Source organism: Oncorhynchus masou, chromosome 7 (assembly GCF_036934945.1).
Source record: "Oncorhynchus masou masou isolate Uvic2021 chromosome 7, UVic_Omas_1.1, whole genome shotgun sequence".
NCBI lineage: Eukaryota > Metazoa > Chordata > Actinopteri > Salmoniformes > Salmonidae > Oncorhynchus > Oncorhynchus masou.
In genome coordinates this window covers 10,264,603-10,275,828 of record NC_088218.1, presented here as the reverse complement: position 1 = coordinate 10,275,828, position 11,226 = coordinate 10,264,603, and the positions used below count along the sequence as shown (strand labels likewise).

At 43.5% G+C, this 11,226-nt stretch overlaps 2 protein-coding genes across 2 annotated transcripts; both read left to right on the top strand.

The window, feature by feature from the left end:
- Positions 1–582: 582 nt before the first annotated feature.
- On the top strand, positions 583–4,296 carry LOC135543005 (ropporin-1-like). The gene is made up of 6 exons (XM_064970114.1): positions 583–684; positions 2,694–2,847; positions 3,152–3,269; positions 3,442–3,603; positions 3,752–3,933; positions 4,214–4,296. The coding sequence occupies exons 2-6, from the start codon at positions 2,732–2,734 to the stop codon at positions 4,278–4,280; spliced, it is 645 nt and encodes a 214-aa protein (XP_064826186.1). The 5' UTR covers positions 583–684; positions 2,694–2,731; the 3' UTR covers positions 4,281–4,296.
- A 1,106-nt stretch (positions 4,297–5,402) lies between these two features.
- Positions 5,403–7,156, top strand: LOC135543006 (ADP-ribosylation factor-like protein 6-interacting protein 6). The gene is made up of 4 exons (XM_064970115.1): positions 5,403–5,836; positions 5,983–6,036; positions 6,208–6,340; positions 6,908–7,156. Exons 1-4 carry the CDS (start codon positions 5,680–5,682, stop codon positions 6,999–7,001), a joined length of 438 nt encoding a protein of 145 aa, XP_064826187.1. The 5' UTR covers positions 5,403–5,679; the 3' UTR covers positions 7,002–7,156.
- The last annotated feature ends 4,070 nt before the right edge of the window (positions 7,157–11,226 follow it).

Genomic DNA, 11,226 nt, shown 5'->3' with positions numbered 1-11,226 from the left:
GCTGGTATGCATCTAAAATTGGTTTGGGGATTTTGCCCCACCATGATTTACATGCTAAAATCGCCACTGACTCAACTCCAGCCATTACCACAAGCCCTTCCTCCCCATCTAAGGTGCCACCAACCCCCTGTGACTCACACAAATGCAAGCAAGCAGGCGCACACACGTGCCCCATCTATCTCTCCCTTCCCTTCTACATTTAGCTTTTTTAATTAAATCTATCACTGCTTTATAATATGGATGTACATGATGATTCATGTCTGTCAAATATAAAAGATAAAAGGTTAAAGGGAATGTTGGCATGTCGGATATCACTTTTAGTTGAACTAATTTATCTTAGGAAAGTTATATAGCCCTACTATTCGATTATAGGTAGAATGACTCAAGGTAAACTATCGTCTCGTATAGATCAACTACTATTCTACTGCGAAAATGTCCCAGAAATGTCTGTCGAGAGCTGCAAATGATAAAACACGAGGAAATGTCGCCCCCGTGCGAACATTAGTTATTTTTCATTTCACACACACCCAGGACTCACACACTGTGACGTCACAATTGCCGTCTGTTACGCGGGAATCACAAACTGATACAAAATAACCGGCGCATCACCTGCTACTGTTCTTCCCGCTTTCACAGCGTTTACGTCGTCTGATCAAGCGCAGAGAACTGCACCGTCTTTTACAGGTTAATTATTTAATTGATTTACATGGTTTTCATAAATGAATCCACAGTTATTAGTGGGCTATAGGGCTGCCAAGGCCCAGTGCAGTCCAAATTCAGTTTTCCTGTATTTTATATAATAATGTACAACAGCTGATGAAACTAACACTGTAAAAGTGAGCTTTTTTGTATCGGTGTTATTTCCTGATAGTTGCTTATTAAATATACAATCTACATAGGACCTTCTAATCAGGTGGTTTGCATAGTTTTTTTCCATGTTGACATCATCATGCGGGAGTTCCAAACCTCACTATTCAGCGTTACCCTCCCCACTCAGACATTCCGAGCTAAATTCTTGCTTTTAAAATGTTTTTTTTTTGGTAAAAAGCTACACTACCAGTCAAAACTTTTAGAACACCTCCTCATTCAAGGGTTTTTCTTTATTCTTAACATTTTCTACGTTGTAGAATAATAGTGAAGACATCAAAACTATGAAATAACACATATGGAATCATGTAGTAACCAAAAAAGTATTTAACAAATCAAAATATATTTTATATTTGAGATTCTTCAAATAGCCTCCCTTTTCCCTGATTACAGCTTTGCACACTCTTGGCATTCTCTCAACCAGCTTCATGAGGTTGTCACCTGGAATGCATTTCAATTAACAGGTGTGCCTTCTTAAAGTTAATTTGTGGAATTTCTTTCCTTCTTAATGCATTTGAGCCAACCAGTTGTGTTGTGACATGGTAGGGGTGGTATACAGAAGATAGCCCTATTTGGTAAAATACCAAGTCCATATTATGGCAAGAACAGTTCAAATAAGCAAAGAGAAACGATAGTCCATCATTGTTTAAGACATGTAGGTCAGACAATACAGAACATTTCAAGAACTTTTAAAGTTTCTTCAAGTGCAATCGCAAAAACCATCAAGCGCTATGATGAAATTGGCTTTCACGAGGACCGCCACAGGAATGGAAGACCCAGAGTTACCTCTGCTGCAGAGTTTGTTAGAGTTACCAGTCTCAGAAATTGCTGTCCTAATAAATGCTTCACAGTGTTCAAGTAACAGACACATCTCAACATCAACTGTTCACAGGAGACTGCTGCAAAGAAACCACTAGTAAAGGACACCAATAATAAGAGACTTGCTTGGGCCAAGAAACACGAGCAATGCACATTAGACCAGTGGAAATTTGTCCTTTGGTCTGGTGTCCAAATTGGAGATTTTTGGTTCCAACCGCCGTGTCTTTGTGAGACACTGTGTGGGTGAGCGGATGATCTCTGCATGTGTATTTCCCACCGTAAAGCATGGAGGAGGAGGTGTTATAGTGTGAGGGTGCTTTGGTGGTGACACACTTAACCAGCATGGCTACCACAGCATTCTGCAGCGATACGCCATCCCATCTGGTTTGGGCTTAGTGGGACTATCATTTGTTTATCAACAGGACAATGACACAACACACCTCCAGGCTGTGTAAGGGCTATTTTACCAAGAAGGAGAGAGATGGAGTGCTGCATCAGATGACCTGGCCTCCACAATCCCCCGACCAAATTGAGATGGTTTGGGATGAGTTGGACCGCTGAGTGAAGGAAAAGCAGCCAACAAGTGCTCAGCATATGTGTGAACTCCTTCAAGACTGTTGGAAAAGCATTACAGGTGAAACTGGCTGAGAGAATGCCAATAATGTGCAAAGCTGTCAAGGCAAAGGGTGGCTATTTGAAGATTCTCAAATATAAAATACATTTTGATTTGTTTTACAGTTTTTTGCTTACTATACGATTCCATATGTGTTATTTCATCGTTTTTATGTTTTCACTATTATTCTACATGTAGAAAATATTTAAAATAAATAAAAACCCTATGGCTGATTTTAATATAAATCTATTAAAGTACAGTACTTCATTGTTAACAATAATTTATTTGATATTGACTTAAAAATGACTGCATTGGGCCTATAACATTTTTATTTTAGAGTCAGGCAGATATTGCAAGAATGAGGTTAAAATACCATTTTCTTTTCACCATACAGGTGTTTTTGCTGCCACTGGTTCCCATTCTGGGTTTAGAATGTCTCACACAGGTAAAACAGTGGTCATCCCTCCAGAGCTCCCCGGCATTCTGAAGCAGTTCACCAAGGACGCCATCCGGACACAACCTGAAGACCTGCTGGAATGGGCCACACTGTGAGTAGCTTGAAGTTATGCCTAGCCACTGATGCAAGGTCAGTTTGGTATTGTAGCTTCTGAGAGGAGAAGGATGAAAGTTGGCCCTTGACCTCGTCTGCTTCCCAAATGGAACCCTATTCATTACATAGTGCACTACTTTTGACCAGGGCCCATAGGGGACAAAGTCCACTGATCTAAGGTCAGTTGTAGCTGAACTGTGTGGAATATATGCCTGCATACATTCACTACAGGCCTCCAAGACCAGGATTCCTGCTCTGCTGTATTAAACCCAGTATTGTGCTGGTATGCATGTCTGCTACAGGTACTTCAGTGCTCTGGTCCAGGGGAAGACGTTACCTGTGAACAGGACACCAGACAAAGTGGTAACCCCCAACACCATGGACCTCACACCTGAGGTACTCACCACAATGCACGAAAAGGTATGGGGCCACACACACAAACACACCACAGCTAGACACACACATGCATGACTCACGCATGTGCACACACACACACACACACACATAAATGTGAACTCTTTCTCTCTGTGTCCCCGTCTCCCGTCTCCCTACCCCCTTCTCCCCCCCCCCCCCCCCCCCTTCCCCTTCCCAGCTACATAAGAATGGCACAGTCAGTAAGAAGGAGGTGAGCAAGATGTGGCTATCGTTAGGATTGGCTGACGACCTTCTCAGACACATCATGACAGTGGGCTGCTTCGGAGACCAACTCGACTGGATAAAATTCTTCGCCCTGTGCTGCAGCTATCTGGGAGGGGTACATATGATGTTGTGCACGCATGCAAGCACACACTCATGCATGCATGTTGCACACACACACACACACACACACTTAATAACATACAGACATTATCAAATGACCTTTGGGCCCGTTATCTTGGTGACCTCTGACTTCTCTCTGGCAGACGATTAAGAACGCCATGACCCACGCGCTGTACATCCTGAACTCAGACAGCTCGTGTAAGCCCCCAGACGCCTGCGTCCCCTTCGAGACCTTCCGCTTCCTTTACTTCTACCTGGCAGCGGTGGACAAAGAGGTGTCCCAGGCCCAGATAGACCGAACCATTACCTACTTGGAGGCTCAGGCGTGAGTTGAAAAGTTACACAACTACACAAAAAACAACACAGCTACACAGCTATACAACTACACAACAACACAGCAACAAAAAAACTACACAGCTGCAAAACAACTACACAACAACCTAACAGAGACACAACAACTACACAGAGACACAACTACACAACAACACAGCAGCTACACAGTGAAAACAAAAGTTCTCAAGTACCAGGAGACACAGGTGTGAGAAACAAAATTGACTTTGCACAAAATGTGTGTATCTCTGACTGTCTGTCTGTCTGTCTCTCAGGAAGGCGCGTGATGGGATGGTGAAGGTGTCGGACTTCGTCAACAGTCGTAAAGTGCGTTTGGGATAAACTCACCCTCTTTCCCCTTTAGAACTTTGTTCTAATAAAGATGGTTCCGAAGAAAAACGCTGTTATTGCATCAATATCAGAGGACAGTGTTTGTGTATATCCTCCATCAATATCAGAGGACAGTGTTTGTGTATATCCTCCATCAATATCAGAGGACAGTGTTTGTGTATATCCTCCATCAATATCAGAGGACAGTGTTTGTGTATATCCTCCATCAATATCAGAGGACAGTGTTTGTGTATATCCTCCATCAATATCAGAGGACAGTGTTTGTGTAGTACATTAAGTGAAAAGTCAATCATGAAGTCATCACTGATTGAGGCTGCCACAACAGGCCAGAAACACATAGTAAAAGTCAAACATAGAGATTAATAGAGGACTCTAGCTCCCAAAAGCCCGGTTTAGCATAGGCAACACTATAATGGGACACATACAATGTTGTGTTCTCTAACTATCTCTAGTCCAAGCCAAATCCTGAGAGATTGGTCACTGTCGTATTTGTCAGATTAATACATTGTGTAAGATTTGTATTATTGCAGAGATGGGAGGATTCAAGGAAACAGACAGAGTTGCACGTCATTTAAAAAAAATGAAAACATATAGACAGAGTTAAGATAACTGGTTTACTGTTGATAAAATAGGCAACAGGTGTTCTCAAACGTTTTCATGTCTGACCAGGTAGGTGGATGTAATTTTAAAAAAATCTGGTCTGGACTGTTGTGCTACAGATATATTTGGCCTAATGTATGGGATATATACAGAATAATCATTTCTCTTTATTTTAGTGGATAATCACCCGTTGAAGTGTCTTGGGGTAAGGAATGTCCCTCAGTTGAGCACCTGAGTGCATTTTGTTCAAGCTGGGCTGAAGCGTGTTTTGGTACACTTTCTTTCAATGTGTGATACATTGTTTGATAATGATGTTGCAAATTGTTTAGCTACACTGTGCTCTGCTGAACATCCCTCTAGGTCAAGTATACATAAGGTGTGCCCTACTGAACACTGGTGAGAAAAGAAGATGATAGACGTGTTCAAACCAATAGACAAGATGTTCGTTGGTTGCGTCAGGAAAAGTTATGCTATTCGGTTGGATTTACGTTTTTAGGGCGGGTTTAGTTTTCGGATACGGAAGAGGAAGGAGCTATGTTTTGAAAGCATTGTCAGAAGTTTAGAAAGTTAGGAAAAGGAACTTGTTGAAATAACTTTACATGACATTATTTACATAGGGCAATGATACTATTAAAATACATCCTAATTATATTTTAACAACGTGCGTGTCACTAATTGAAGGAAGGCAGTTTGGGAGAGGAAACTAACTTCGCTACGTTGATATCTAGCGTGTGCTTGCTTTGACAACTAGTTAGACGTTTTTGAGTTGTGTTACTTGACTTTTACCAAGATGGACATACAACACCGGCAGCGTCCGGTCAAACCGGACCAGAGTTTTTGGGACAACCGAAGACTGTGGACCGCAAGGATTTTCTCCATGCTCTGCTGTGCAATGGTGATGTCGGTCGTTGCAGTATTCTGCGCCTTTGTTTACCTCATCTTGAAAGGTACATCGTCTGTCAAGAGTTACAGAATTTTAGTCGCGCATGCGCGGATGAAGACCCTCTTGGACAGGAGCTGAATGATATTGCTTTCTGTTAATTGTTATGTATCTTGTCACTTCTGTATACTGTTTGTTGTGTGTTTGTTTCAGAGATGCAGAATGAGAGAGTGATTGGAGAGGATGGCTCAGAGGTTAGACTCCTAGGCAAGTACAGGTCTGTTCACAAAAGTTCATACACACAAAGCCTCCAGAATAGAAAATTAACAAAACATGTTCCTCTCTCTCTCCCTCCCCTCCGCCCCCCACCCCTCTCTCTCCCCCTTTACCCCCCCTTCTCTCTCTCCCTCTGTCTCTCTCTCCTCCCCCTCTCTGTAGGGTTCTGGAGTGTTCTGGTCATGTCGGTGCTAGCAGGGTTCTGCTGCTGTAGCTTCACATGGACCATCACCTACTTTGACTCTTTTGAGCCCGGCACGTTCCTCCCAACGCCCCTGTCCCCTGGCCACCTCAGGTAACACACACACACACGGCTCATAATAATGGCTGGAAAAGAGTCAATGGAATGATATCAGGCATATCAAACATGTGGTTACCATGTAGTTGATACCATTCCACTGACTCTATTCCAGCCATTATTATGAGCCGTCCTCCCCTCAGAAGCCTCCACTGACTAACCTACATTCCCTAACTCTTCCACTGGCCTTAGCCTAATTCTCTTGTCCTTTTCCTAACTCCTCTTGTTCCATCGCTGCCTGCTGTCTCCCAAGCCCAGATAGCAGGACACACACGTGTGTAAAGAGAATGATGCCATATAGAGAGAACATTATAGTCCCAAGCTATCTGTATTTTAGTCAACATGTAGTTATTGAAACAGCCTTGTTCTGTTCAATGTTCTCTACATATACAGTAGTCTAAATACCTCAGTTCAAAATTGCTGATATCTTTTAAACAAATGAGGGTCCAGAACTTTAAAGCCAATTATCTCAGAATCATCTTTTTCCAGATAGAACCCTACAGTCTCAAGCTGTCGATATGTGTTGCCACCCTTGATGTCTAATTGTGTGTGTGTGTGTCTCAGGCAGGTGACAGGTCACTCCTTCCACATGAGCTACAGTGTGGCGGTCCTAAATGGCATTGTAGCGGCGATCACCATCATCTGGAGCCTTACCTGACCTTACCCACAACCCCCTGTTCTACCTGACCTTACCCACAACCCCCTGTTCTACCTGACCTTACCCACAACCCCCTGTTCTACCTGACCTTACCCACAACCCCCTGTTCTACCTGACCTTACCCACAACCCCCTGTTCTACCTGACCTTACCCACAACCCCTGTTCTACCTGACCTTACCCACAACCCCAACCCCTGTTCTACCTGACATTACCCACAACCCCCTGTTCTACCTGACCTTACCCACAACCCCCTGTTCTACCTGACCTTACCCACAACCCCCTGTTCTACCTGACCTTACCCACAACCCCGTTCTACCTGACCTTACTCACAACCCCCTGTTCTACCTGACCTTACCCACAACCCCCTGTTCTACCTGACCTTACTCACAACCCCCTGTTCTACCTGACCTTACCCACAACCCCCTGCTCTACCTGATCTTACCCACAACCCACAACCCCCTGTTCTACCTGATCTTACTCACAACCCCCTGTTCTACCTGACCTTACTCACAACCCCGTTCTACCTGACCTTACTCACAACCCCTTGTTCTACCTGACCTTACCCACAACCCCCTGTTCTACCTGACCTTACCCACAACCCCCTGTTCTACCTGACCTTACCCACAACCCCCTGTTCTACCTGACCTTACCCACAACCCTCTGACCTTACCCAGAACCCCTTGTTCTACCTGACTTTACCCACAATCTTTCCCATGTGTATGTGTACATATCAAGAGAAGCAGTAGAACATGATGTGATACTATGAGACAATGTGTCCAGTACTAAAGTCAGCATCTCACTCACTAGCTCCTTGTCATTTGGTTCTCCATGCTGTCCTCTTCTTGGCCAAGTCCCAGGCTGATGAAGTGTTGAGTCCCAGGTTTCTACAAAGTCAGGATGCCTTTTTTAATGTACTGTATATTGTGATATATCTAGCCTAAAGAAGTTTTTGTGCCAAATTAGTGCTATAAAGAGAACATTTAAAATATTAAATGAGGCTCACACATTCTAAATCTATAGTTTATTGTTAGTCTAATATATAACCTGTAGAGGTATGTTCCATGCAGTGTATCTGTGCATTTGACAGTTATTCTCACTGAACCACTGAATTATGCTTTCACTGCCTCTCCTTCCCACACTGATGTCTGTACTACTGAAAAGTAAAGAAGCTCTCACCTGCCTTCTGTATCTTTTCTCCTATCTGAAATGTCACACACACACACACACACACACACACACACACACACACACACACACACACACACACACACACACACACACACACACACACACACACACACACACACACACACACACACACACACACACACACACACACACACACACACACACAGGCCCTCAGCACGATGTCCATTCCTTCCTTGATCTCACCTTTATCCTCCTCACAACATGCCAGCAACTCCTGGACACACACATAGGGAACAACTCCTGGACACACACATAGGGAACAACTCCTGGACACACACATAGGAAACAACTCCTGGAACAACTCCTGGACACACACAACTAGGAAACAACTCCTGGACACACACATAGGGAACAACTCCTGGACACACACATAGGGAACAACTCCTGGACACACACATAGGGAACAACTCCTGGACACACACATAGGGAACAACTCCTGGACACACACATAGGGAACAACTCCTGGATACACACATAGGGAACAACTCCTGGACACACACATAGGGAACAACTCCTGGATACACACGTAAGGTAGGAAATGAACGAAGGTGCTGTGATTCAATTCCGTTAACTTTATTCATCCCAGAGGGGCTGTTGTTGCTGGCAGGATTAACATAAACTAATAATAAACACAACCAACAGTACAATACAGTACAATACAATACAGGCAGACAGTAATACAGTGTGTCATGACGTTGGCCTGGGGGTAGTTTTATGACAGTCATAAATACCTCTTCCCCACGTTTTCCTCTCTCTCTACCCTACTGATGTTACATTTGCAAAACCCTTGGTTAACATAGAGATTCTGGGAACATCAGAAGGTGGGGAAATTAACTATATTCTGGTAATCCGACCAATTGAACATATGCAGTGGTACTTAATGTATATGATGTCAGTTCGGTTGTCATCTGAGACATTCTCATCAATGATAAGATGACATAAACTCTACAGTGGAAAGTCTACGCATCAGAGTTATCGGATTCACATGGAATTGTTGTTCAATTTAAATGTTTGAATATGAAATTATTTGTGATGGGATGAAATGTGATTTTATCTTCTAAAATGTGAGATTTGGGTTTTCATAAGGTTAGGGCCCTGCTCAATCAGTGGCCTGCCCCTGTGAAGGGACATGGGCTATAAAACTTTTCAAACACGCCCTCCTCTCCCTTCCTATATAAAGCCTTGACTACAATATAACCTCCTGTTCCGAAAAGATGTGAGGACGACGGTCCGATGTCAGAATGGTCCAGATAATAACTACAGAACGAAGCCAACATCCGTGTGAGCTTTGGTTGTGAATGGTATGAACTTTGAACTCTTATTCACTACTCTTAATCACTACAGAAGTGATACCTCAACCTAGCCGTTGAGTTAGCAACAGCCGCTGCAAACGAGGGTTAGGAAGGAACAGACAGAGTATCCCATCTACCAAACAATGACGTTACTACAACGTATTCAATTTACCAGCGGAGACATTCTTCAAAGGACAAAGGACTCGGTTGGGCAACACGGCCTTCCATGTACCACCAACCTACCGAAGCGCAGCTCAGAGTAAATATTTATTGCATTTTCCTTTTCGGGCGGTAATTTAGAATGCATAAGATACTGTATTTACAATAGCACAGCTTCGCCCTTTGTTCCTCAGTCTTCCCGCTCTTTCACTCAAACCCAGCCCTTTTTTTGTGTAACAAGCTGTCATATCTGTTCCGCCCGCTAGGGACGTTTTCCTTTATGACGTCATTTGTAATCAAGTTATGATTTAATTATGTGTATGTGCAATTCTGTGTGATTAGTTAGGTATTTAGTAAATAAACAATTAAACCCAATTTTGTATTGCTGATTCAACTTGTGAGCCAGGGTTCGTGCAGATAACCAAGAATCTACAGCTTTCAGATGAGACTGAATTAAGATGGCGATTAATATTGACTGCTATTGATGTAAAATATTACTAGGTCTTTAAGAGTTTATTCAGAAGATAACAGCTCTATAAATATTATTTTGTGGTGCCCCGACTCTCTAGTTAATTACATTTACATGATTAGCTCAATCAGGTGATATTAATTACGGATAAATTATTTTATAGAATAGCATGTCATATCACTGAATCCGGCATAGCCAAAGACACGACAAGTGTAATGGATATAGTACCGTCCAGAAATAGTCCATAGTGCAAATGCAACAGTCCATATATCCCAGAATATAGTTTTAATCTACATTGGTAGTGTAGGCAGTTTGAGCTCAGTCAGTCCATGACCAAAGATGCTCCACTCTCTTTCCCACTCTTTTGGGTCCAGAGCTCTTCTAGCACACCTCTGAATCTCCGTCAGTCCCCATCCAGACACCCCATGCTCTCCTCCACAGCTTCTCTGTCTCCCACGCAGTCCTACACAAATGATCTCTTTGTCTCCTACTATCTCCTCCACAGCTTCTCTCTCCATCTCCCACTCTCTCCTCCACAATTTATTTCTCTGTCTCCTACTCTCTCCTCCACAGCTTATCTATGCCTCCTTCTCTCTCCTCCACGGCTTATCTGTCTCCTTCTCTCTCCTCCACAGCTTCTCTGTCTCCTTCTCTCTCCTCCACAGCTTATCTCTGTCTCCTTCTCTCTCCTCCACAGCTTCTCTGTCTCCTTCTCTCTCCTCCACAGCTTCTCTGTCTCCTTCTCTCTCCTCCACAGCTTATCTGTCTCCTACTCTCTCCTCCACAGCTTCTCTGTCTCCTTCTCTCTCTCCTCCACAGCTTCTCTGTCTCCTTCTCTCTCCTCCACAACATATCTCTCTATCCCTTTTCCTCCACAGCTTATCTCTGCTCCTTCTCTCTCCTCCACAGCTTATCTCAGTCTCCTTCTCTCTCCTCCACAACATATCTCTCTGTATTCTCTTTCCTCCACAGCTTATCTCTGTCTCCTCTCTCCTCCACAACATATCTCTCTGTCTCCTCTCTCCTCCACAGCTTATCTCTCTCTCCTACTCTCTCCACAGCTTCTCCAGCACTATCTCTCACTCTCCCACCATG

Coding starts and splice junctions, on each gene's coding strand:
- LOC135543005 (XM_064970114.1), top strand. CDS start 2,732: ATGTCTCACACAGGTAAAACAGTGGTCATCCCTCCAGAGCTCCCCGGC. Junction 3,270..3,441: donor TCACCACAATGCACGAAAAG/GTATGGGGCCAC, acceptor TCCCCTTCCCAG/CTACATAAGAATGGCACAGT. Junction 3,934..4,213: donor ACCTACTTGGAGGCTCAGGC/GTGAGTTGAAAA, acceptor TCTGTCTCTCAG/GAAGGCGCGTGATGGGATGG.
- LOC135543006 (XM_064970115.1), top strand. CDS start 5,680: ATGGACATACAACACCGGCAGCGTCCGGTCAAACCGGACCAGAGTTTT. Junction 5,837..5,982: donor TGTTTACCTCATCTTGAAAG/GTACATCGTCTG, acceptor TGTTTGTTTCAG/AGATGCAGAATGAGAGAGTG. Junction 6,341..6,907: donor CTGTCCCCTGGCCACCTCAG/GTAACACACACA, acceptor TGTGTGTCTCAG/GCAGGTGACAGGTCACTCCT.